This window comes from Solanum stenotomum, chromosome 6 (assembly GCF_019186545.1).
Source record: "Solanum stenotomum isolate F172 chromosome 6, ASM1918654v1, whole genome shotgun sequence".
NCBI classification, from domain to species: domain Eukaryota; kingdom Viridiplantae; phylum Streptophyta; class Magnoliopsida; order Solanales; family Solanaceae; genus Solanum; species Solanum stenotomum.
The window spans coordinates 60,573,986-60,601,791 of record NC_064287.1 but is presented as its reverse complement, the minus strand read 5'-3'; the positions used below and the strand labels follow the sequence as shown (position 1 = coordinate 60,601,791).

The 27,806-nt window shown below is 36.6% G+C and overlaps 1 protein-coding gene across 1 annotated transcript; it reads left to right on the top strand.

Annotated features, from left to right (window-relative positions):
* On the top strand, positions 1–27,729 carry LOC125866612 (DNA repair protein RAD50). The gene is made up of 27 exons (XM_049546894.1): positions 1–233; positions 1,313–1,399; positions 1,797–1,964; positions 6,213–6,388; positions 7,980–8,094; positions 9,011–9,239; positions 9,452–9,630; positions 9,733–9,903; positions 12,329–12,433; positions 12,516–12,623; positions 12,703–12,914; positions 13,029–13,121; positions 16,646–16,773; positions 17,346–17,460; positions 17,680–17,809; positions 17,900–18,109; positions 20,940–21,148; positions 21,338–21,539; positions 23,190–23,359; positions 23,430–23,754; positions 24,458–24,583; positions 24,675–24,727; positions 26,381–26,531; positions 26,781–26,843; positions 27,070–27,203; positions 27,288–27,416; positions 27,504–27,729. Exons 1-27 carry the CDS (start codon positions 111–113, stop codon positions 27,541–27,543), a joined length of 3,951 nt encoding a protein of 1,316 aa, XP_049402851.1. The 5' UTR covers positions 1–110; the 3' UTR covers positions 27,544–27,729.
* Positions 27,730–27,806: the final 77 nt, after the last annotated feature.

Sequence of the window (27,806 nt, the reverse complement as noted above, 5' to 3'; positions counted from 1 at the left end):
GGAACACAGAGGGCCAAAGCCTGAGATTTTACTAAACCCCAAATGCGAATTTGCCGTCGACGGAGCTCCGGCAGAAGCTGAAAGGAGAAGAAGAAGACGATTAGCAAAAGATGAGCACTGTAGATAAGATGCTCATAAAGGGCATCCGGAGTTTTGACCCGGAGAACAAAAACGTTATCACCTTTTTCCGACCATTAACTCTCATCGTCGGACCTAACGGCGCCGGAAAAACTGTATTCGCTCATCTCTATAACACTATTTACGAACATGAATTGCTATGGAAGTTCAATTTCTGCATAAAATGTTTGTTCATAAGTTATTTTAGTTGTTGCATAAATTTGTTGCTCAACTTCATTCATATATTTACTTTTTCTTATTTTAGTTCTAATTTTATTTGAGTTTGACTTCTATTGTAAATCAGTATAAGATCCATGAACTGACTGTGTAAGTGTCGGAGCCAGGATTTTAGTAAGTGGTTCAAAATATGAAAAGTAAACACACGATGACACGAATAAGTCAAGAGGTTCAATATCTATTATATATACACAAATAGTGTCATATGAACCCCTAGGCCTTACCTAGCTTCCATAGACGGTGTAAAAAGAAATTTACACTAAAATGCAATTGTAGGTAATTCTCTAAGCTCAAGGTGGGCACTTTGTCCTGCTTATGGGCTTTCGTGCAAGGTATTAGTGGTTGCATAAATTTGTTGCTCGACTCCATTCATGTATTTACCTTTTTTTTTAATTTTTTTTTCTTGGCTCTAAACTTTTTTAAGTATAAGATCTATTTTAAAGGAGTATAAGCTCTGTGGACTGGCGGTATAAATCTTTTTAATACTGTCAGGTCACTTATAATGCAACTGCAGGTATTTCTCTAAGCTCAGATTGGTCACTTCGTCTTGCTTAGGTGTTTTAGTGCAAGCTATAGTTTTGACAAAGTGATTAGCTATAAGATATAAAATTTTAGTGTAAAAAACCTGATCATTACAAAATTTAGAAATGTTTCATACTTTATATATTTGGCTTGATTATAGCATTTCAACAAGTTAATCAATATTTTCCCCCAACTTTTTTTGTCCAAATAATTACTGTTTGCGTGTGAAATTATTTATTCTTGCATTGAACATAAAACTTAGTTGTGCTTTGCATCCATGATAATGTTTATTTATTCATGCATAGAACATAAAACTTAGTTGGAGATCTCTGGTTAGAGTCCAGTTAATTAAAAAGATGGCCTTCATGTGATAAAAAGATAGGCCTTTCATTGCCAGAGTATTTTGTATTTTCATTCTTCTTCTTGCTGTGGGCAGACTATAATTGAGTGCTTGAAGGTCGCCTGCACTGGTGAGATGCCGCCAAATTGTCGCTCTGGTCATTGCTTCATCCACGACCCTAAGGTGCTCATCTCTTTGGACTTACTTGTGAAGGAGTAAAGAATTTTTTGGCATCTTTACACAGATAGCTGGCTGGATTCATTGTTTACTTCTGTATCCGTATACATCGATTATGCACTGATTAAATACATATTATACATATATTATACATTCACAGGCTATGTTTAGTTTAATCAGTTGGGTGGGCGGCTATTTAGGTTATTCTTCTAAATTTTTTAGCAACCTCGTCCCAGTATCAGTCACCAAAAGTTTAACATCATGTTTTAAATAGCAGATTATCCAGATCCGATAAATCAGTCAATGATCCCATAACTGATATGAACTGTATAGTTTATTTTAGTTATCTTGTTTTTACACTATTTACAGTTTGTGGTTAAAACTGAACACTATTGTGGTGAAGGTGGCTGGAGAGACGGAGACAAAGGGGCAGATAAAGCTACGGTTCAAAACAGCAGCAGGGAAAGATGTGGTGTGCATTAGGTCTTTTCAGCTAACTCAGAAGGCAACAAAGATGGAATACAAGGCCATTGAGAGCGTTCTGCAGACTATAAATCCTCACACTGGAGAGGTATTACTATAAATCCTCAACAGATTGTGATGTTTTATCTGTTTTGGAGATTCTTTGATAGGATAGTAGAATTAGTATAGGTTATATGGTTGGTGAATAGGTATATTTGATCATCAAGGGTAATTATGTTATGTTTGTATTCATATGGATCACATAAGATTGTTGAGGGTCATATAAGTGTGGATTTACATGGAGGGGTGTGGGATCACATGAACCCATGCACCCCTCCCTAAATTGTGTATAGCAGTGCAACTATTTGGATAGAATGCTTAAATTTATAATGGGAACCAAGGCTCAAGAGTGCCTACTGGTGTTTGGTTAAATAACGATGCTGATCATTTTTGAAGTATGAAAATTTGTTGAGAATGACTGTAAGTTGAATAACATACTTTTGTGATAATTGCATTAATTACGGTTGTATCTACCTTCACAAGGTAGGGCTAAAGCAGCAGATACACCATGCTCCCCTGATACCACTTGTGGGATTATTTTGGATATGTTGTCAATTAAACGGTATTACAATGCAACCATTCTCTTGAAATCCTTGATACGTCTCTGGTCATATGTATACACGTGATAAAGATAAATAATAATTTTTTTTTTTGATGAAGTAAGTAGATTCATTTCAAGGCATCAAGAAGATGCAAGCTTTTCAAGGATAGATCAGTTAAGCTCACAAAAAAAAGGATTTGTAGTCTCTTTCTAAGCTATAGAGCTAACAAAATCCAAGAAGAGTTCTAAATTATTTACAGGGGTCAGTTTGGACCAACTAAAAAGGCTAACTAGACATCTGCCTCGCAAAAGATCTCTAGAAGTTGAAATTCCCTCACAACATCTTTTGTTCCTCTCTGTCCATAAACACCAAAAGATAGCACCAAGGATCATCATCGACATACTCTTGATGGCTTTGTCAACATCCCGTGAACTCCAACTTTCAAGAGCATCCCTAACAGAGAAAGGTATGACCCAGGAAAGACCAAAAAAGCAACAAAACATATTCCAGAGGTCTGAGGCAGTTGGGCAGTGCAGTAGCAAGTGGTTGACACTTTCTGTGTGCTTGTGGCAGAAATAGCATCGGTTAGCAAGCTGGAATTTCCTTTTGGAGAGATTATCCTGTGTGAGGCATGAGTTATGTAGTGCAGTCCAACTGAAACAGATCAATATGTTATAGAAGTAAATAACAATTGAATGCATGATTTGTTAGCGAATATGTTATAGAAGTAAATCATGAGTTAAATATTGATTAAATGGTTGGGTACGCCAATAACACTCCTTATAAATCATATCCGTCAGTTTAATTCGTTGAAGGAAGGACCAGTGTTATCAAAGGCGCGCTTTAAGCGCGCTTAAGCCCTGAAGCAAGGCTCAAAACGTGTTAAGCGCTTCGCCTCGCTTTATGTGCGCTTCAGTGTCGTCATCAAGGTTCTATGACAAACTTTTCCTTGCCAATGAGCCTCTTATGAAGAAGTGACACTAAACAATTGATATTTCACTTTATCATAAAAAAATCCAGTTTCTTTATATTTGTCATTCATGTTTATAATTATTAGTCTTGGACTAAACATATATATATTTGTATTTTTTTCTCCCTTTACACCTTTTTTCATTAAAGCCTGCGCGTTTTATTTGCTGCTTTGCGCTTAAAGCCCCCACGGACCTTAGAGCTTTTTTGCGCTTTTTGCCTTTGATAACACTGGGAAGGACTTGGGCCTGTCAATGTTTGGGTCACAAGGAGGGAAATGTGCTATTACACAGAGAGGAGTTGTAATGATTCACTGAATCTTTGAGTTTGGTTCCGCCGATTTGAACCTTATGTATTATAAATAGATACCAGGGTGGCTTCTTCTTGTCATACCTGGAAATTCAAGTGCAAGGTCAGTATTATGGAAATTTGGAATGAAGAAGTTTGGTTTTTCTTTTTGTGGGGGTTGGGGTTGGGGGAGGGTTGAGTGCACATTAGCCTATCAAGGTTCTGAAAAAGTGTTTATGTGGGGAATGACTAGAGCTAGTCGAGAACTTCTTGTGATTGATGGAGGATTAACTGTTGAGAATATAATAATTAAATAAAGTGTATTTTTTCTAACAACTTCAACTTCTAGATGTGATGATCACACACTTCATATGGTACCTGAGTCAGACCATCCTAATTCATTGTTTCCAATATCACCCCCCTCGTCTTATATTGCCCATGCTCTGGGCATGCAAGCTGTGGGTAAGGGGTGGGGTTGGAGTCCCATTGGTGGGATGGGAAATGGGGTCCTTTGGTCTCTTGTATGGTCTAGGTCAATCCTCCTCTCATGATCTAGCTTTTGGGATTGAGTTAGGCTAAGGGTCATTTCTTTAACATGGTAGCATAATAGGCAGAAGCCTTGGGATCGAATCTCACCGTCACCCATAATCAAAAAGAATTTCCACGTGCCCGTCTTATTGAAAAAATTCAGGCTCACACGTGAGGGAGCGTGTTGAGAATATAATTAAGCAAATAAAGTATGCTCAATCTAACAACTTGAGTTATTAGTTTGGATAGTCACACACTTCAATCATAACCAGAAAACCTCCGTCAATAGGAAATTGGTATGGCAGGATAGAGGTTAGACCTAATTTGTGGAAAACCTCATGTCCAATTTACAAGAAGTGGCTCATTATAGTGCTGCTGTGTATTGGTCAGACCCTCAGTAGATGAGCAAGAGCTGATTCACACCTAACTAAATGTTGCACGACTTGGAGCATTATAGTAAAAATGATAGAATTATAGTGACGTTTTAGATTGATTGGATTTGGTGGAGGACATGATAGCACAACAATAACTGGTTACTGGTGTATGAGGCAAAAAACTTTAGTGTGAAGGCTTGTTAGCTAATGATTAAAAAGAAAGAAAGAAGCCATGGAGTTATTTTCATTGCTAGTCGAACCCATTGCCCAATTCTACCATGCTCTCAAGTCTCAATCATTTTCTTTGCTTTCTCTCTAAATTCATTCTATAAGTGCTGCAGAAGAAAACATAGTTGAATGATGATAAACAGGTTATGCATATTGCGTGTGCACAATTAAAGAAAACATGTGGATGATATGATAACCTGAAGTTTTTCCTCCCATAGAATATTATTACCTCACCTGAACTCTAAAAGAGACAGGGATCAAAGATACCAAATGGAAACTAAAGAAGTTATTAGCACAGAAGGATGCTTTTAAGTTTCCCCTTTTTCGAGGCTCAGAAGTTTCAACTTGCAAGCATTCATACAACCTCTCCTTTCCTTCCTTTCCTAACCTAATTTGACCACTCAAGGAGATAAGGGAAGAATGTATACAACTTAGTTTTCAACCTTTATCTCCTGGAATTATATGTATTTTAGCTACCATTGATCAACTCAGTATGTGCTAAAAAAAGAGAAAATAAAGAAACAATACTACTCCAAGTACAAAATCATGTAACATTTTCATTGCATGTGGATTTGGACTTGGAAATACATTGGCCTTTATTCCTAAAAGTTGCTGCCATGTGACCAGGAGGTTATGGGTTCAAGTTGTGGAAGTAGTATCTTGCAAAATGTAGGGTAAGACTGCGTATAGTAGACCCTTTTGGTCTGTCCCATCCTTGGATTTGCACATAGCGGGAGCTTTAGTGCACCGAGCTGCCCTTAATCATATAACTTTTTAGCTGGCATTGGTACATTTCTGTTGGTTACTGTGTTGGTCTGGGTCAACTTGCGTGCACCACGAGTAATTCCACGGGGTATCTGCTACCTCCCACTAGCACTAATGCCTGGGTAACTCTATCCACCAAGGCATGGACATGTGAGTAGAAACCACCTAGTGTTTCTTGCCTCCACTGGGAATTGAACCTTAGATCTCATGATTCTCAACCCACTCCGTTGGCCACTTGGCCTTACCTTTGGGTGCTTCTTGGCATTAGTACATATTGTTTTTTATCCTTTCACATTCTCACAGGGGTAATTGTAACTTGTATTTTTGGAATGTATATGAGCTAGATAAGAAAAAGAATCTACCTGTGCCAAATTTACTGCTCTGTTTTCGTCTTTGTTAATACTTGTCCAGTTAATTTTAATATCTGTGCGGCTTGTGACATTGTCTATCATTTCCCATAAACGTACTGTATCATATCCCATTGTAGTTCTTAGGATTTTTCTAGGCTGATAGTAGAGGCTTAGACTTATACTTGAGCTGTGGGAACAAATGGTTGGACAGGGAAAAAGTTTCTTTCTGAATTCTTAGCTTATTCACTTGCAGAAAGTTTGCTTAAGTTATAGATGTGCCGATATGGACCGAGAAATCCCTGCTCTCATGGGTGTGTCAAAGGCCATTCTTGAAAATGTGATATTTGTTCACCAAGATGAGGCAAACTGGCCATTACAAGAACCGGGTACCCTGAAAAAGAAGTTTGATGATATCTTCTCCGCTACTAGGTATTCTTGTTATGAATAATGGAATTGTTAATTCATTATTATGGAGTTTGTGTTTGAAAGATGTATTCTTCTGTATTCACCCGAATAATTATATTCTTTCTTGAATATGCTTGAAATTCCAACCTGACTTCATTTTACTCAGTCAAGAACATTAAAAATAAGATTAGTTTCTGCCTCAGCCTTACCACATTCCTCATTTTTTAAAAAAATTTTGTGCATGTATTTCGTGATTGATCAGTAGTGTTTTATCAGGAAAAGGTACCAAAAGGGTGTTCATTTGCAGTGTCAAGAATCATATATGCACCAGTTAGTATGATCTTTTTATGCGAAAATTGCACAAACCTGGAATAGAATATTCAATCTTCCTCTGTTTAAAGCTCTTTAAATCTAATCCATGTGCATCTGTATGATTTTTTTCTGCAAATTGCTAGAGATACTGATGCTTACAATTCTGTGGCTAGGTCCTTTCGGATTTACCGGATTTGACACTATTTAAGCTACATTCTTGGTCCACTAGTTCTCAAGTTAGGGTATCTAAGGTTTAATGGGTTTACGTGGATTCGTGCATGACTTGGTGCTGTCAAACTTACTAGCTTAGTTCTCTAAGAAAGAAGGTTATTTGTTTACCAGTTATTGAGTCATCATCATCAGTGGGTATGAAATTAGTACAAGATATCAAGCTCAAGGTTTAATGGGTTTACGTGGATTTGTGCATGACTTGGTGCTGTCAAACTTTCTAGCTTAGTTCTCTAAGAAAGAAGGTTATTTGTTTACCACTTATTGAGTCATCATTATCAGTGGGTTTGAAATTAGTACGAGATATCAAGCTCAAATGCTCTATACCAAAGAATCATGGTTTGTGGGGGTAGCCTTTTCACCAGATTTGGTGCTTAATCAGCAGGTGTAAATATTATTCCGAGATAATTCAAGCTTTACAGAAATCTTGGAATGGTTGTGCTTTCATGGTTAATTTTTTTATAAATATCTAATTTGTCTTTCTCGCTGCTGAGAGTTTTTCTTTTGATTGTAAAATTAAGGAATATTATTGTAAAAGGGACCTACATTAGGAGAGCGCAGGGAGATATAACATCCGAAAGGAAGAGCTTACAGTATATGTCTAGCTGTTGATTCAGAGCTTAGTTCACCATCCTAGAGTGAAACAACCCATCTTGATCTTCAAACCCATATGTCATTGATCATCTTCCTCAAAGATGTCTTATTCAGTGTTCCCTGAGATGCTGACGTGTGTCAACAGATAGCTAGTTTGGTGCATCTCTCTGTGAGTAAGAGATCTTTCATGATTATGGTCTAAATAGGTAGGTGATATTCATGCAATAGCAGTTTCTGATGTTCAGTTGTTGAGCTGATAGGAACCAAAATGAAAGTGGTTTTCTGGTACACAGGACAAATTGTTTTTGCATTTTTTGCTGATATTTTTGCTTGGTGTATATTGTTTTTGGTTTCTCTCCGAGGGCCCAAAAATGGATAGCTCAAGTCAGTACAGTTTAGTCCAGGGGATATAGAGTTATTGGGCATGATGATTTATTTAATCCACTCTGTGCGTTAACTTCTGCTTTGTTCTACTGTTTAGATACACAAAGGCATTGGAGGTTATCAAAAAGCTTCACAAGGATCAATCTCAAGAAATAAAGACATATAAGTTGAAATTGGAGAATCTTCAGACATTGAAAGATGCTGCTTACAAGGTTTTGAAGTGACCTCTATCGTAACTTGCTTCAGACCCAGAACCATATTTTTCTTCCGTCTCTTCCCCTTTTTAATTACTCAGGCAGTTGTCCAATGTTCTAAAAGCATTTACTTTAATTAGTTCTTTCCTTGTTCCTAGTTCAGTGTAGTCGATCAAACTTATGCTTGTTGATATTTACTCATTAATTTATGATGTCAGATCCTTTTGCTTGAAATGGAGGAACTATGATTTGAATCCCTTGTTTTAGACTAGATTATATAGTAAAACAAAGAGAAGTTTCTATTCTGAACACCGAGGAATTTCAAGAGAAATTTCCTATTCTGAAAACAAAGAGGAACTAATTGTGCATTTTGTTTAGCATGGTGAATAAGTTATCAAGATCAGTCCCCCCCCTTCTGAAAAGATAATTTGACAGATATTTTGTTGAAAGCCCGTTAATGAGCACCACCGTTCAATATTGCCATCCACTCCATCAAAAGATTTCCAATGGACATAAACTCGTTGGCTATGTCAAAACTATTTGCTACCGTCTGTCTTTCAGCTGGTGGCAAGTGGGGCTGTTCCGTCTTCTTCCTTTGTATCTGAAGGGGTCGTCATTGTGTATGTTAATACTTGAAAATAGGGTAACAACGTTTGACTGAAGTATTTGTTAGTGCTCAATCTTGGTTTTGAGATTTCTTGTGATTTCCAAATGTACATACACATTATTTGTTTTACCGTGATCTTCCAGAAAGTAATACTGTGTTGTTTTTATCATGTTTATTTTTCTGACTGTTGAACGATGTGAATATGTAATTGTCAAACATTTTTTTCCCCCCACTTCAGTTGAGGGCTGCACAAGATAAATGAATGCTATATTTAAAACATGTGCTAGAGGCAAACTTGTAGTAATTTGATCTTGTGTTTTGATCTAGTTGAGGGAAAGCATTGCTCAAGACAAAGAGAAAACAGAGGCACTGAAAAGTCAGATGGAGGAGCTTGAAAAAGAGATTCAGACTATAGATAGTAAGATCCACCATGCTGAAGCAACTTTAAAGGACCTTCACCAATTGCAGCGAGACATAGCCACCAAAAATGCTGAAAGGAGCACATTGTTCAAGGAAAAGGAAAAGCAGTATGCAGCACTCGCAGAGGAGAATGAAGGTTTACTGAACTGAATACACTTATATATATTCTTCTTCTTTCAGCGCAGAAGTAATGGCCAAACCATATCTGAAATGCATCAAGCAAACTTAATTCACCTTGTTAATATCCTAAAGTTATATTCTTATTTTGTGTATGTTTGCGTGTTCATCCACTGAAATACTTTTTAGTAAAAATTGAAGAATTCAAATATTTTCATTTTTAATTGTCAGACACTGATGAAGAACTGAGGGAGTGGAAAACAAAGTTTGATGAAAGGATAGCACTTCTGGAATCAAAGATTAGCAAGTTGGAGAGGGAAATGAATGACTCAGAGGCAAAGAGTTCCTTCCTTAAGCAGTCCGTAACAAACTATATCATGGAGATCAGCAAACTTCAAGCTGATGCCGAAGTAATTCCATTCGTCCTATGTTCTATTTGATTTTGTGAAGTTCTCTCACATCTTGCTTCCCGTTCTTAAGATTCTTTTTTCTTTTACTTTTTTGTGCCTTAGGCTCATGTAGAGTTAAAAAATGAAAGAGACTTCACTCTCAGGAAGCTTTTTGACAGACACAACTTAGGGGCTGTTCCAACTGGGTCACTCAGTGATGATGTTGCTTCAAATTTAACAAATCGTATAAAACTACGATTAACACATTTTGATAAGGATTTACAAGATAAAAAGGTGATTCTTCCTTTGTTCTATACTATATATACATATATTTAGCTATGCTATGTTGTTTTAACTTGTCAGTTTATGATTTGTAATTACTTTGATTCAGCTGTATTATGAGCCTTGAATGCCCTTTTCTCTTTGTTCCATTTCTGTTGATTATTCTATCCAATGGCGTATACCTGGGTCTTAAGTGTACAGTCTTGCTGTTAACAATGATTCGAGTCTTCATCGAAATGAAGCTTAGCTTTGGCAACATTTTGTTAAAAATATCTTGTACTTCAACTTAAAGTAGTCTTATTTGGGTCTAAGTTTTAGATATTTGTTTTCACCATATGTTGTTTCATATAGTGCCTTGTCCAACTACAGAAGATATACAACATCATACCTGAAGTCTTAAGCTCTAAGATGCAGTCAATTGATCCTGTAAATGCTTGATGCTAGTGCTCCTACAAAAATTCTATGTTGTCATCTTGAGGGCTCCTCTATGTGGAGTTCAATAATTGGAACTTGGATATCATGTGGGCAAACCATGATATTTCTGGTAAATGGTTGTTTTATTTCGCTTGGGTACAACGGATTATGGTAGTGAACCTTTATAATAATAAAAAAGGATTCTAGTATTGAACCTTGCATTTGTTGATTAGAAGTGTAGGTTCAATCATTCAAGTAATATATGATTAGAAGATGCTTTGATGGAATATCAACTACCTACCAATCTTTAAAAGCTAACTGCCTCATGTTTTTGTACAGTTGGGTTTATTTATCCCCTCTAGATTCCCTTTATTCATTTTCTGAACTTCGTCAGCTCCCTGACTCTTAAGGAGAGCTGACCTTTTGCTACTAAGCTTTTGTTACCATGATGCATCTACTTGATGCCTACAATAGAACTAATTACTTCATCCAAAAAAAATATGATTATTTATATACTTTTTTAACAAATTGAACTTATGCATTACATATTAACCCTGTTTCACCTCTATTTCAAGATTAACAAAACTCATATATGTTTAAGCATTCATTCCATACTTCAACTATCAAATTGTACAAAAGCCATAGTTTGTTCAAAGGTGTGAGTTTTCAATAACAAAATAGGCATCTTCTAATTCTGAAGTTGTTACTGCGTACTGGTTCTGCATTAAGCTATATACTGATTTTTCAATAAAGTAATAATTCATTATGCGAATAAAACTTCCGGTATTAAGTTGTATATAAAAAGTAGAGCATCTGGCAACATATGGTTCTCTACGAAAGACAGCACAATTATCAATTTTCTATTTTGACAGGAACTTCGTTAGTGCACCAAACTTTAATTAGAAAACAAATGATTAGCTCTCAGCAGTATGCAGTGTTATCAAAAGCAAAAAACGCAAAAGAGCTCTGTGATCCTTGGGGCTTTAAGCGCAAAGCACAAATAAAGTGTGGGCTTTAATAAAAAGGCGCAAAGGGAGGAAAAATGGAAATATATGTGTTTAGTAGGGAGGAAAAATAGAAATATATGTGTTTAGTCCAAGTCTGATAATTATAAGCATGAACGATAGATATATGAACAAAAAAATTGAAAAAGAACTACAATTAAGTGAAATATCAATTGTTTGATATCGCCTCTTCAGAATAGGCTCATTTGCAAGGAAAAGTATGCCTTAGAACCTTGATGACAACACTGATGCGCACATTAAGCAAGGCAAAGTGCTCAACACATTTTGAGCCTCGCTTCAGGGATTAAATGCGCCTTTGACAACACTGACTGTATGTGCATGAACTGTGATCTCTTCTCTATTGAGTTTGACTATTAAAACAAACAGTTTCTTCTCTCCTCTCATCTCTCGTTTCTCATGGTATCAGAGTTAACATTTGGTATGCTTTGCAGTCACCTTTGTAAGTTCGCATTACAGTTGAAGTATGAACCTCCAGAAAAGAGTTGCGCGTGCGAGAGAGGGTAGAGTTACATAGTTGTCCCATACGGGTTGTGTAAGGGCTTTCAAAGAGGTGTATAAAGTTATGTAGTTGTCCGCATGTGTTGTGTAAGGGCACCCAAAGGGGTTTTATGTCTCTTGCTGCTCCACCTATTGCTTTAAGTGTTTGGGTTGGATGCTCAGATTCTTTCATATGGTATTAGATCCAAGAAGAGAACCCACTGTGATTTAGGTCAATAAAGTCGATAAGAGTTTATGCAAGTTTTAGTTTTGTTTTGAGTACACTCAACTGTATGTAGCTCCATGATGTAAATTTGGGATCCCAGCCTTTAGTGCTGAAGATTAATACACAAAATTGCTACCTTTGTAAAAAAAAAAGAAGAGTTTCTGCAAGTTTTGTGTAGCGTCTTGTCACTTCCTTGATCTGTCATTCTCAGCTTCTTGCATACTTTTGTTTTATCTAACATTTTACTGACATCATATGAAGATGCTGACTTTCGCTTGGAGTAATGTTGTTCTAGAAATCGAATGAGGCAGAAATTGCAGCTGCATGGCATCAATACGACATTGCAAACCGCGAATGGAGCGAAAAGGAGGCGCAAAAACAGGCTAAAGCAGATATTAAGGTTTATTCTTATGAGTAACATTATTTTGTATGTTAATGAATTGGCATTTTTACACTTGTTTTGGTTCCATAACTGGATGCAGAACGGCATTTTAAAGCGCATTAAAGAGAAAGAGGATGAACGTGATGTGCTTGAATGTCAGATTTCTGATGTTAATGTGGCTCATCTTGATGAGAGGGAAAAGAAAATGGTTTGATGTCTCTGCTTAATGTTTCAACTCTTTTGGACGAACATTTTGCTAGTGTGGCTAACACATCTTTGCCTTTCAGCAAATTGAATCTGAGAGGAAGTCTAAGCAGCTTGCAGAAAGAGAATTTGATTTAAACATAAGGCAAAAACAGACTGAGATGTACACCGTAGACCAAAAACTAAAAGATCTTCGTGATGAAAAAGATCACATGGCAGCTGAGTCTGAGGACAGAATTAAGCTCTCTCTTAAGAAGGCAGAGTTGGGAATTCTCGAGAAGAATCATAAAAAGATGTAAGTCACATTTCATTTTCATAAATTTTACATCCACATTTTTGATTGTGTTTATTATGGTTATATGCTTTTTCTCCACAAAAGATGATCCTTTCTTTCCCATGAAATTAACAGAATGGATGATAATAAGGATAAGATAAAAGGAGTGTTGAAAGGAAGGCTTCCATCTGACAAGGACTTGAAGAATGAAATTACTCAGGCACAAAGGTTTGTTTTCCCCATCTCTTGAGTACTCTTAATGTGTATAATATTTTGGATTGTTTCTTGAAGTTTGGTTACCAGACCATTCTCAGTCTTTTTAAGACTCCGAGAAGTATTTTTCTTATTGATAAATGAAGACGTGCTATTGTTGTCATATGTGAAGCAAAACACAGGCATCAAAATATACTCCACATTGCTGGGGTAAAAAGTGCATTATTTGATTCTCTTTTGTCTGTTTAAAAATATGCACGAGTTAAATCACAGATGAAAGCTGAAGTGCATATACATGCAGATGTCAGTACTTGTCAATCAAAATGACATATGCATACTTTAGTGGTATAGATTTATATTCTGTTCTTTCCCCAGTTTGAATACATCTTTTTGAAAAGCTAATGTCCTAATCCCGTTTGTACCCTATATATTACTGGAAAAGTTGATGTTTAGGAGGCATAAGTGTCTGGTAGTCAAACAGCTGAAACGACTAGGACTAGGATCAAAGTGAACAAGTATGCTGCTTATGCTTAAGTCATCCTAGGAGGAGCAGCTTCGAGGTCACATGGAAGGCAAGCGTCTTGTAGCCAATTGGCACAGACAGTTTGGCGTCCGAGGACCAAAGTTTTTGCAGGTGTTTTTTGGTGCTGAATTGGAAAGTTTTTACCACCTTACCTGGGATTTCCTTTCTGATTCAATAGTTGAGGATATAGGAATTACCTTGCCACATGGAAAAGCAATATATATCCAATGGAGGTCGATTAGATGTCTTACAACATGACTGTGTGATCCCTACTTCTTATTTGAACAAAGAATGCCTATTTCTTTCCTCATTTCTCTTTAATATTAGTGGGAGATTGGATAAATTGAGGAAGTTCCCGCAAAATGTCACTAAGTGTGAAGAAATAGGTATTGCTACCAGAAACAAAAGGAGCATTGGGGTACTAGGGGCCTTAGGAAGCACAATGAAAGCCTTTTAGGCAAATCAGAATGGAGATTTCTAAGTGGAGATGAAGGATTTGGAGAACCTCAAAATATGATACTTGTAAAGATTGAGAGATCAGTAATAAAATTAAAGACCTATAAATAGAAACTGTCTATATACTCGAATGAAACTGTCTCTATAATTGATGTTTTAGATTCCATTTAGATTTAGAATAGTGGAGTTTTGGAGTTCATCTGTATATAAGGTTTAGTACTGCCCATGTACTATTGTGTTATAATACAAAGTTACCAAGTTTAAAAAAAAAAAGAAAAAGATATCACCCAAATCTCCATAATAGAACTATAGCTCCTCTTGGGTCTGCATTGTGGAGGCATGTCATGAGAGGGCGGATGATCACTTCGAATTTATTGGGCTGAGGTAGAAATGTTGGAAGCATAAGATTTGGGTTGGACACATATCAATTTGGAATTACAAGGCTGGTTTAACATCAATGTAAATCACAAACCACAATTATGAAAAACAATATATGTGTACAATCAGCAGCAGAAGCGGAAAAAGACTGATGGGGAATTGCAATAAATCATTCTTAAGAATAAAGGGTGACAGCAAAAAAGCAAGGGATTAAAGGAGAAGAAACATGGTAAATCACTGTTACTCAAATGAATGCTCATGAAAGGTTGAGTGTTTGATTCCGTAATCTGAACAGGAGACAGAAAGGGTACTTCCTAGTGAAATTTTACTCATCCATCTTAACAAACAAAAATAATGCACAGCAGCTTCCATGTAAGGTCATATTGGCTANCCTACTTCTTATTTGAACAAAGAATGCCTATTTCTTGCCTCATTTCTCTTTAATATTAGTGAAATTTTACTCATCCATCTTAACAAACAAAAATAATGCACAGCAGCTTCCATGTAAGGTCATATTGGCTACCTGCATGGCTGCACCCCTTAAAGATTCTTTTTAAGGTTGAGCTGCAGAATGGGAAGCATCTTTTTACTGGGGGTGCGAAGGTGCAAACAACAGTGTAAGAAATTCTTTGGTGAAGCTGGCTTATGTGCAATTACACATGTTCTTCTAGATATGGGAAGACAATCAGTTCATAAGAAGCTAAAGAAATTGTAGAATGCAATTCCTAGTTGCACCAGATGGACATTAATGGTGTGAGTAGAAGATGTTCCGAAAATGAAGTAAACTAATTCTAACAACCTTGAGAGAAATAAAATGTATTTTCTTTTGGTGCAAACGTGTAACTTGTAAAGATCTTCAAACTCTTTGGTACCCAAAGGGTGTGACATAGAGATCAATGAAGTGGGTTGAGAACCATGAGGTCTTAGGCAGGTTCAAATCCTAGCGGAGGAAAAAAGACACTAGGCAATCTTTTTCCATTTGTCCAAGCTTTAGTGGACAAACTTACCTGGTATGTGTGCTAATGGGAGGTAGCAAGTACCCCATGGAATCAATTACGATGCAAGTTGGTCTGAATACCACAGTTATTGAAAAATATCTTCAAACTCTTTTAGAATCCTTATGGAGGTAAGCATAAAGTTATTGTAGACATTGTAATACTAAGAGGCAATTCTATTATGTGAATAAAGTGATTACTTATTAAAATCAGGAGTTTCGTCATAAGTAGGTCAAATTGTTTTATATGCAACCACTTTATTTGGTATATGTTTCTACTTCTTGGTATACTTCTTGTTATACATGCATTTTATTGCCACCCATACATTAATAAACTCTATTGCTTTATCAAAAAATAAAAGATAAAATGAAACCACTTAAAAGAGGGACGGCGATCAGATCAAATACCAATTTTAGTTTTCTCCTGGGTGAAAGGTGGTTTGCATAGACACAATTACAATCATGGGTACACCTCTATGTTCGCTAATTCTTTATAAAACTGATAAAATGGGTGAGAACAAATCACAATCACAATCATCTGTGCACCATAAAGAAAAAGGAATAAGGGGCTATTCCCTAATTCTTTATTCTACTGATAAAATGGCCCTGCTTGGTTTACAATTGACTTGTGAATCCGTTTTTCCTGTGGATATGGCGATCCCCATCCCCTAACACTACTTCACTCCCTTGGTTGGAGGTAGAAGTCCTTTCACTATACAATGATCAGTGAATCTTTTTTTTTTTTTGAAACAGGTAACTTTGTATATTACTACAACAGTACATAGGCAGTACTGAGCCATATTTACAATAAGATCATCAAATCCAGCTATCTGATCCTAAATTGAGTCTAGTACATCAATTAGGGAGATAGTGTCATTGGAGTATAATTAATTACACCAAAAACACAGTAGTAACAAGCAATTAAGCTTGACTTTTTGCAATCTGTTTTCTATATTATCAAAACATCTGGAATTCCTCTCCTTCCAAATTGCCCACCAAATGCTAGCAGGGACAATTCTCCATCTCTCTCTGCTCTTAGACTGCATTCCAGCTTCTTCCCAACTCTGAATGGCTTCAGTGATCAGTGAATCTTACACTTCTATCTTTCAATCTCTGTTTTCTATGTATCTCTGTGCATCTTTATGTTTTTCTTTTATATTCTTTTAATGCTGTACCTTCCTAGCACAGGGCTCTTCAGAGAGAGGTTGATGACTTGAGTGTCAAATCCCGCGAAGCTGAGAAAGTGGTCAATATGTTGCAGATGAAAATAGAAGAAGTTAATCATAACTTGACCAAATATCACAAAGACATGGACTGTAAGATTCATATCTGTGCTTCTCTAATCTGATTCATGAAAAAATGTCTTTTTAGTGATTGTTCAGAAGCTTCTATGGAAAATTCCCCTATTGCAATTTAATTAAGTTTTAATAGTGTCCTCTATCAGATTCTATCTGAATTGTGTAATCTGGTTAATACCAATTTAAAACAGAGATTGAGAAAATCTTCCTGATGAACTACTTGAGCTTAACAGTCATTTCACTTGTGACTTGTCAAAACAATAGCAATCATGTCAGTCATTTATTCACAATCTGTATTTTGAGTCATGTTTAAAATCTATAACAGTGATACCAGAGTTGAAAATTTTATTGTAACTTTGGTAAGTGCCTCAAAGATAATTCTCTTAACCAGTATATAGCTGGACATAAAGGGTAGTTGACATAGCAAAATAGCAATATTGAGGTTTTTATTCTCCTCCTTTATTTCATGCAAGTTAATTAATCTCTTCAAGAAAGTATCTTATCTTGAGCTCCTTTGTTTCCATTAATCTTTGTGGTGGCGATCCTTTGTGTAGAGGCCTTACATAGATCTTTCCCTTACTGCACTGCAGCAAGAAAGAAATTTCTGGAATCGAAGCTCCAGTTGATGGACCAGGAATTTGCTGGTATAGAGTCCTATCCCAAAATTATGGACTCAGTCAAAGAGAAAAAGGATGTCCAGAAAAGGTTGGTCGAAATGGGGCTATTTCCTATTACGTCTTCTGATATTCAATAGTCCAAATTTCATTTTTTGCTAATATAACCACATATAGAGATTATGTTTTATTTTTTCTTCAGAGTTATCAGTTCCACGAAAAACTCTTTTTGATTCCTCTGTTTTCAAAATATAGTATTATGCTTGGTTGAATGTGGTTGTCTTTTCAAATTTCATGTGATAATATGCAGCAAGTTCAACATCGCCGATGGTATGCGGCAAATGTTCGATCCGTTTGAAAGAGTTGCTCGTGCTCATCATATTTGCCCTTGTTGTGAGCGTCCTTTCTCTGCTGAAGAGGAGGATGAATTTGTTAAGAAGGTTGTTTCTTTTATGTCTATTTGCTATTCTATCTGTTGGAGGGCCATCTTCTGACTACTACTTTCCTGGCTCTTTTTCTTTTCACTGCAGCAACGTGTAAAAGCTGCAAGCTCTGCTGAGCATATTAAAGTATTGGCTATGGAGTCTTCAAATGCTGATTCTCGTTTTCAACAAATAGACAAACTTCGTTTGGTTTATGAAGAGTATGTCAAAGTTGGAAAGGAGTCAATACCTCAAGCAGAGAAGAATTTAAATGAGCTGAATGAAGAATTGGACCAAAAAAATCAGGCTCTTGATGATGTAATTGCAGATCCTGTTATATATTATATTCTAGTATTGGGACTTTATTAGTATAGTCAAACTGTTACTATGTTTGCTTTAGTAATGACTTGAGTGACCCACCCTCCACCATTTTGGCCCTATTCCCCACCATCTTCTACATAATTTCCTCCGCCTTTTGTTTTTCTGATCCCCCCTTCTCCTCCTCTCAGTAGAGATGCTAAGTTAGGACTCATATCTGCTCCTAAGGAGGTATCTCCTGTGACCAATTCCGAATAACATACATCAGTGCATCAATAATAGGTCAGGGAGGATGTCCATCATCCTTTAGTATTTTATTTGAATTACATGCATCAATAATAGGTGTACACTAAAATTGGCCAGCATATTGTCTATGTTCTTGATTGGAGGACAAATATGCTTATATATATTAGCTGTAGAACTTACTGAGTTTCAAACATGTGCGACTGGCTCTCATGGATTCCTCGGTTATCAAGAATATATTCACTGTAGATCTTGTCTTGGAGTTAATTCACAATAGATAAGATGATCTCTTGACATCCTTTGATGTTAATTTCACTGATTCATGTTATGATGGTTTGCATGCTTTTTACATGATATTATATATTTCTCATCCTCATGATTTTTCATTATCAATTTAAGTTATTTTATTGCATGATTGTAGTTGATGTAGATATCTGATCTGTGTCATTCTTGGAAAACCTTTGCCTTAGGTATAGAAGTTAAGATAGTCATCAAACTCTGAAAATATGGACCCCCCCTATCAAATCCATTAGAGATTAAGGACAGCCCAAACAAGTTGACCAAGGTCATCCCACAAGTGGTTGCCCACTTTGCTGGAACATCCTCTGCTTTCCTGTGCTTTGTCCCTCTCCAACTTCTCTTTATGCTTCCCTTTTTCTTTCGCATTGTTTCTCTTTCTGCCGTTGTCGAATATACACCCTTTTGTGGTGTGTAAGTTAAACCGTGTATCAGGATCTACTTGATTAAGTTGTGTTTCATGCTGGTTTGAATAACTTTCTATACGTTGGTTTCTTGTTTTCGGCTATTTACAAATTCCAAAGAACTCGGCATTTGATTAGGTGGGTGCTTCGTTATAATGGCCTGACAGAGTTTTGAAAACGCGGATTTGGCTGAGTTATATCCAAGTTTTCAATGTTGCTGCATTGTTGTTTCGAGCTTCCCTGAGCTTGCTCAAGGCTTTGCTTTATAGCTTCCACCTGATGTTACACCAAAAATCATTAGGAGAAGCGGATCCCAGCCTAAGTTCACACCTAGATATAAAGTAGTCAGGCGTTTGCTTTCCTTGGCTGGTTTCAGCCACGTTCTGTGGTTGTTTTGGAATTCCATGCAATAGAACTTTAAAATAGTGCCTGCCAAGCTTGAGGTTGAGGTTTTTGTGATAATGATTATTGTTATTAGATAAACAATGTGTCACGTCTTGTTTTCATCCACTGCTTATCATGTGCAGTTCTAGTCACATCATTTTCTTTGGGACGCGGCGAATGGGGAAAGGAACTTTCAATTGGTGCAGTGTGAGACTGTCACATCACCTAAGAAATAGGGAGGGGTTGGTAGTAGACTTGAAGGTGTTTAACAGAGCATTGTTGGGTAAATGGTTGTGTAGATATGTGGTGGAGGTAAATGCTTTTTGGAGAGAGGTAATAGTTGATAAATATGGGGCTTTGGAAGGGGAGTGGAGATCTAGAATGTCTCTATGCATTTTGGTGTGGTTTGTGGAGGCGCATCACGAAGGGATGAGATGATATCGGAGTAAATATCTCATTCAAGGTTGGAAATTGGAAGAAATTTAATTTTTGGGATCATAGGTGGTGTGGGGATAATATATTGTAAGATGATTTTCCCAGCCTACACAATATATCTTGCCATAGAGACTTGACAGTACAACAACTTAGGGGGGACACAAGGTGGAGAGACTTTTTGGGACTTGAGATCTAGGAGAGACTAAAAAAACTAGTTGAGGACCGAGTTACAAAGATGGTTGACTCTATTCCATAAGCAAGTTACAATGGTAGATTATCCCGAGGCTTTGTGGAGGAATGGCATGTTCTCCGTCAAGTTCTTTTATGAGAAACTTTTTGCTAGGGAAGAGGAAGGTTTCCCTTGTATCGCAGTGTGTATAGCAAAGGTGCCGAGAAGGTGTGTTTTTCACTTGGCTAGGTACTAGAGGGGTGATCTTGCTGGCAAAAAATCTTAGAAAGTGGAAGGTTTTCTGCTTTAGCTGGTGTTATATATGCAAAGAGGCGGGTGAGGATGTGGATCATCTTCTTCTCCATTGTAGTCTTACCATGAGGCTATGATGAGATATTTTTAGGTGGTTTGGTACTCCTTTGGCTATGCCAAGAACTGTGTAAGAGTTGATGTTCAATTGGAAGAGCCAGAAAAGGAGGAAAGATGCAGGACTTGGAATGTGGTTCCACTTGTGTTGATGTGGGTGGCATGGAGAGAGAGAAATAAGAGAGCTTTTGAGGAGGTAGAGACGAGCTTTCTCAATTGAGGAGTAGTCTCCGATCCCTTATTTTCTTTTGGTGGACCTATAGTGTTCCCAATTGTATAGATGATTGGGTGGAGTTTGTAAGAACACGTCTTTTTGTAGATTCTTTACCTTTTGGAATACCCCTTGCATACGACCAGAGTTTTGGCCATGTTTATGAATGAAAATGCGTTGATAAAAAAAACGTTCAAATAATGTTACTTGTGATATTGGACACACATTTCTCAGAGCTTACAAGAGAAAGGGACCTAATATTCATACATGTGTTTTATTGACTTTTTCTAGTTTTACATGATAATCCTTTTTTGCTGGCAGGTGTTAGGTGTCTTGGCTCAGATAAAGGCTGAGAAGGATGCAGTTGATGCGCTAATACAACCTGTAGAAACATCTGACAGGCTTTTCCAAGAAATTCAAGCTCGGCAGAAGCAGGTTGATGATTTGGAATATGGTCTTGATATCCGTGGGCAAGGCGTAAGATCCATGGAGGAAATTCAATCAGAATTGGATGAACTGCAGAGCAAAAAGTATATAGTTATTTCTGTCCACTAAACTGCATCTTCTTTCTTCTTTTCTGTATGTCATACCAAATTTGTGTCCTTCTTAAACTCTATTTATGAATTTTCAATACGTAGGCATATCAGTACTAAATTGTTGTATACTTCCTTACATTTTTAGACTGTAACTATTATCATGTCCTATAACTTGACAACCAGAGACACTTTGTATTCGGAGGTGGAGAAGCTGAGAAATGACCAGAGATACATGGAAAATGAATATGCAAGTTTCCAACTAAGATGGGCTAATGTAAGGGAAGAGAAGTCACGAGTAGCAAACAGATTGGAGCAAATTAAAAGGATAGAAGAGGAATTGGACCGCTTCGCGGAGGAGAAAAATCAAATTGAGCTTGAAGAGAAGGTAATTGTTTCATTATCAATATTTTATTACGTGCATGATTATCATAGTTGCATTTAGCTAGCCAATAGCATATAGTTTCATTGTTTATGGCATGTACTCTTCTTCTTTAGTCTTTGGGTAAGCTGTTTTGCTCCTAGCATATATAGTCTTCAAGGAGTCTCGTAAAGGAGCAGTATATTGATAGTTATATGTAAATAGCACCTGCAATCTGTCACCTCTATACTTGCTCCGCTTTGCCCTTGTGTATCAGACCTTGCAAGGACTACTCATTTATTGTAATAAAAATAACTGAGAGAAGATATGACATGCACCTTTAGTCATTTACCTAACTTCACAGAGAAACTGATACATTTGCAACCTTTCTCGAATTAGGTGATGGGGTATTATTGAAATAGGGGTCAAATTCTTGAAAAGTGTCGTTTACACTGACAAAAGATCTTGTGGAGGAGGTTGATAATATTTTTGATCTTCCCACATCAGAGAATACCCAATGAAAACAAACTTAAGGGCTCTAGGATCAAGTTTCCCAGCATTCCTTGTGTGGATGATGCAGCCACAACCAATATATTCATTCTTACCCTTTTAAGCTTCAGAACTCTGAAAAAATCGAGGGTCTAAAGTGACATTATATTAGATAGGCACCTACTAGAATGACACCCCCACAGTAAGGGTTTGGTATAATCATGGTAAACATAAGATATCTTTCCACTTCTAACAAATGCCTATTCTTTCGTTCAACAGTCCCATTTTGTGCACTAGTGCAAGGACAACTAATTTGATGAACTATCACATTGGACTTCAAATAAGTACCAAATCTTTTATCCATGTATTCTGTGCCATTGTCAATTCTCAGCCTTCTTTATCTTAGCCTCAGATTAAGTAGAGATCATCTTATGAAATGACTGAAAGCAAGAGAAAACTTCATTTTTAGCGTTTAGCAAATACACCCAAGTCATCCTCGTCTGATAATCAATAAAAGCGACAAACCATAGTCTACTAGGCAAACACTGTTTGAGTAGCACCCCATACATAAGAGTGAATCGTAAAAGGAGTAGTACTTTTATTATCGCTCAAAGGGTAAGAGTTTCTAGTATGATTGGCATAATCACAAGCATTACAAAATAAATGAAATTGAGTTCTTGAAAACAAACTAGGGTATAATTTCTTTAAAACAAAAAACGATGGTGGCCCTAACGTCATCCTTAATAATTAATAAGAGGCTTGACAAAAGTTGAGTTCCATCAAACATGTATAAGCCATTATGCAATCTATCACCACCAATCCTCTTCCCCGTTTGAAGATTTTGAAAGACACAATGATCAGGGAAGAATTTGATTTTACAATTTAGGGCTTCGATGCTGGAACTAACAAATAACAAGTTAACAAGAAATTCAGATACATAGGACGAAAGTTTAATATTGGGTGTACAAACAACAAAACTTGATTCAGGGGCAGGTTTTAAAGAGCCACTGGTTATTCTGACATCTGTTTTGAGACATGCAGACTTGTCTTCGAGATTTTACATGGACTACTCTTCTTTTTCATGAAGAAAGTTTTACATGAACTACTTTACCTGTACTTTAATGTCTCCCATATAAAGCTAGAAATATGGATATCCCAAGTTCACAGTGCATGCGTTGTAAATTTCAGCATCTTGCAGAGGCTTTTGGTTCCTTGTTGAAGGAAAAGGACAAACACTTTAGAGACCACAATGATCTGAAAATAAAACTTGGTGAACAGTTGGAAGAGCAGGCTGAAATTAGAAGAAATTATCAACAGGAAGTAGATACACTTTTGAAGATTACCTCCAAAATTAAAGAGTATGTTTATATAATTAGATGGAGCAAACTATCATTCTCTAGTTCATATTGATAATTAATTCTCTTGCAGGTATTATGATTTGAAGAAAGAACAAAGATTGAATGAACTGCAGGACAAGCGAAGCCTGTCAGAATCTCAACTTCAAAGTTGCGAGTCCAGAAAGGATGCGATTTTGGCTGAAGTGAAGAAAAGTAAGGATTTAATGGGGAACCAGGATAGCTTGAGACGTAACATTGAGGATAACTTGAACTATCGGAAAACTAAGGCTGAAGTTGATGAGCTCACTCATGAGATTGAATTACTGGAAGATAAAGTGCTGACGTTGGGTGGGTTCTCCACTGTTGAAGCCGAGCTTAAAAAGCTTTCACACGAAAGAGAGAGGCTACTTTCTGAGGTATGAATTGATCTGTATGTGAATATGTTGGGCAATTACTTTTGGTATAAATATCCAACCTATAGACATCATATGCTAGCTTTCGACTCTTGATGAACGTGATTAAGATTGTAGAACTTTTCTCTTCTGGCTTCCATATGATTTCAGTAAGATTGGCATATGTACAAGCTTAACCATGATGGAAAGTTCAATTTAGAAGGCCAATAATCTGGTCTGGTTTACTTTTCCAGCTAGAACAGCAGTGTCTCTGAAAGTATATTGTTTCTTGGACAGAATTGAGTTTCAGCCATGAGGACAAGAAACATGATTTCTTGGAAACAAATTTGAGTATTTCATCCTTCATAATTACCAATTATCGCATCAGCTATATAGTGAGTCTTGCAGTTGTTATTTGACGTTTCACTTGTATACTATTCCTAGTGAGGCTTGTAGTTGTTATTCAATATTTTACTTTGATACTGATCCATTATTCCTTGGGGCTTGGTGGTTGTCATACCTCTTGAACAATTGGCTGACACCTTCTTTGCTTTGATATACCTTTCTTTCAGTAAAAGGACTGTACATGTTTTAGATTCAACTTAAACCTCTGTATCCGGAAAATTGTTGTCCTTCGAATTTACGTGGTTGCTCTTATTGCTGTTAAACAAGTGCCACAACTCTGCTACTATTGTCCTCCGAGTTTACATGGTTACTCTTATTGCAGTTAAACAAGTGTCATGGCACCTTATCTGTTTATCAAAGCAATATCTCCAAGAACAAAGTTGATCTTAAGCAGGCACAATACAAGGATATTGACAAACGCTATTTTGATCAGCTTATCCAGCTTAAGGTAATATCTTAGTCCAAGTATATGAAGCTAATTGCTTAGTCATTTATGGCATTGAAGTATCTAATAGTGTCGTTATTGTACCCTTGGACAGACTACGGAGATGGCAAACAAGGATCTGGACAGATATTACAATGCTCTTGACAAGTGAGCTTCTCGTACTTCAGTCATTAACTTCTTTCTGCATTTTATGTTGGTTTACGTGCATTTAAAAAAAACACATGATTCTAGCACTCAAACATTTTCTTCTAACTTGTTAAAAATATTGAAGATATATCAATTGGAGAAGTTCAAATATATTGTTGTTTTCATGAATGGAGTACAAAAGGTTTTAGTATCCCTTAGGGTAGTGGCACCTGGTCCGAAATGCGGTCAGTAATTAGCCCGCCTTTTGATATTGCTAATCTCAATGTTTGCCTTTTTGGGTCCTAATTACAAAACAAAAAGAAAGCTATCGGTTTCAAAAAATAAATAAAAAATTACAAAACAACAAAGATTCTACATCTTTTTTATTTTTGCAAAGTACCGCATCTTGTCATACTTCCATGTCCTAATATTGACATCCTTAATACTCTCCCTCTAGTTGGAGTGTACATATTGTATGAAAAGTTACGTATGATATGCTCCTACTTTGTCACAAAGTTACTTAATTTTTGTTCAACAGAATGACTTTGTGAAATATCTGCTGATTGATCATGTAAGAGCCTGTTTGGATTGACTTATTTTAGATGCTTTTAAGCCGAAATAGCTTTTAAGCACTTTTCTAGTGTTTGGGTATGATAAAAAAGTGCTTTTCAGCACTTGTTTTAAGCCAAAATTAACTTATGGCTTATGCTTATAAGCCCATCCAAACAGTGCCAAAATAGCTTTTAAGCACTTTTCTAGTGTTTGGGTATTATAAAAAAGTGCTTTTCAGCACTTGTTTAAGCCAAAATTAACTTATGGCTATGCTTATAAGCACCATAAATTCCTAGATTTGCAATCTAGAGGCTATTTGAAATCCTTTTCTTTTTAATTTTTCATGTGCGAGGCTCTTCTAGTCACGAACCATGTGAAACATTTAATCTTTGATGGGATGTTGAATTTCCAGATCTGCCCCCATGGCCCTGGTATGCTGCGAGGTTGCTCCATTATATCCCTCCTATATAGTCTGTTGACAGAGAACTTTCCATCCTTGCATGTTTCCAAATCATTTTGTCTGAAGCTATAGTTGTACCTCTAAAACCATTCAACATCATTCTACTGAGTTTATTAATCCTCCAAAACCTGCTACTGTTTAGATAACTAATGAGATTCTACTTCCTCATGTGTTGCTTTTGTTATACTTTTTTTCTTAGGTGTTCATAAAGGGAATTAAAATCAATAATGAGGTCCTCTTTTGGTGAACCAAATTTGATTAAAGAAACATAATTTCCCATTGTCTTCATTTGACCAAAGTGTAAATCAAGAAGAAAAAGGAAATTTGCTGGTAGGTTTAAACAATTCATTATTTCTTTTATGACATGGTGTAAGGAACTGCTGTATTGATTTTCAAATTTTGTTTGACTGGTGTTTACTAAGTTGATTCTACTCTATGCATTTCCCTTATGGTCATATAATGTTTGTTTCCTAGTCAAGATTTTGAATTTTAATTCTGTGTCCAACTTTTTGGAGTTCCCCTGCTTAAATTTTCATGGTCTTGTACAGACTACGACCGGTACAACCATTTCTGTATGTTGCATTCTTCTCAGGTGTCTCCTGTACTTTCTGAGTGTAGATTCTGAATACGTTCACGTTCTATTTGGTTTCTCTTTGTTTCAGAGCACTGATGCGATTCCACTCAATGAAAATGGAAGAAATAAATAAGATTATCAGGGAACTGTGGCAACAAACATACAGGGGCCAGGACATAGACTACATAAGCATTCATTCAGATTCTGAAGGATCTGGCACTCGATCATACAGCTATAAGGTAATATAAACTATCTTTAAAACCTGCTGGGTAGTGATTTATCTACTGAAAAAAAGAGCATGTTGGATGGGATTAATATTATCTCTGTTGTATATTGGATGTTGCTTATCTTGATTGTATAATTACTAAATTCCCATGTATAGTAATTTTTTTAAAAAAAATCTTTGTGAAATGTGGTCTTTGCACTTAAATCCCCTGAACATTTGTTAATATATTTTGCACTTTTATAATAATGCCTGTGATTCACAGGTTGTAATGCTAACTGGTGATACTGAACTAGAAATGCGAGGGAGGTGTAGTGCTGGCCAAAAGGTGATCAGTCATCTCAATTTTGATTTTTTCTTTATCGTGTTCACTAAATTTATATGCCAATAAATCTTTGATTTGAATCCTCCTTTTGCTTAGCTTCCTTTCAGCCCCACCCTCTCTTCAAATAAAAAGGAGGAAAAAGAAAAAATCCGAACCCCAACAGAACTTTTGTTTTTTTTCTTCTTTTCTTTTGAACTGGTTTTTTTACCGGAGTTTTGTTATTAATCAGGTCCTTGCATCACTCATCATACGATTGGCGTTGGCTGAAACTTTTTGTCTCAACTGCGGAATTCTAGCACTGGATGAACCTACCACAAACCTAGACGGCCCCAACAGTGAGAGTCTTGCTGGAGCTCTGTTAAGGTATGTGTTGTTCATTTACTAATTATGAGCTCCTTCTGGATGTGAATTCTTAAGGATGCCTCTTTATTCCGTCAACATCACCAGAATTATGGAAGACAGAAAAGGCCAAGAAAACTTTCAACTAATTGTCATTACACACGATGAGCGATTTGCTCAATATATTGGCCAACGCCAGCATGCAGAAAAGTATTATCGCATCACAAAAGACGACCAGTAAGGACTCTGTGGTCACCATTCCCTTGATATGTTTGTTTATTATCAATATGCTGCATTATTTAACTCTCCGCTTTCTTTTTCCAGTCAGCACAGCATAATTGAAGCTCAGGAAATATTTGACTGATATCGCATGGTTTCGGCCTCCGAAGTATTACATGTTAGACGCTTCACAGCTTGACTTATGTACGTATTGAAAAACTAGTAATTCACCATATGATGGAAACTGGATAGGAGAATCTCGTTCTTCTATCTTTCTTGTGTAATGTATTCTGTAAATTAGTGTTTATCTAATCTTAAATTATCTATGCTGAACCACTCTTCTTTTTAAAAATCTTCAACTCTGCATTTCCCTTGGCATTCTAGGGAAAGGTTTGCAAGACACAACTG

Coding starts and splice junctions, on each gene's coding strand:
- LOC125866612 (XM_049546894.1), top strand. CDS start 111: ATGAGCACTGTAGATAAGATGCTCATAAAGGGCATCCGGAGTTTTGAC. Junction 9,240..9,451: donor ACTCGCAGAGGAGAATGAAG/GTTTACTGAACT, acceptor TTTAATTGTCAG/ACACTGATGAAGAACTGAGG. Junction 27,204..27,287: donor CTTGCTGGAGCTCTGTTAAG/GTATGTGTTGTT, acceptor CAACATCACCAG/AATTATGGAAGACAGAAAAG.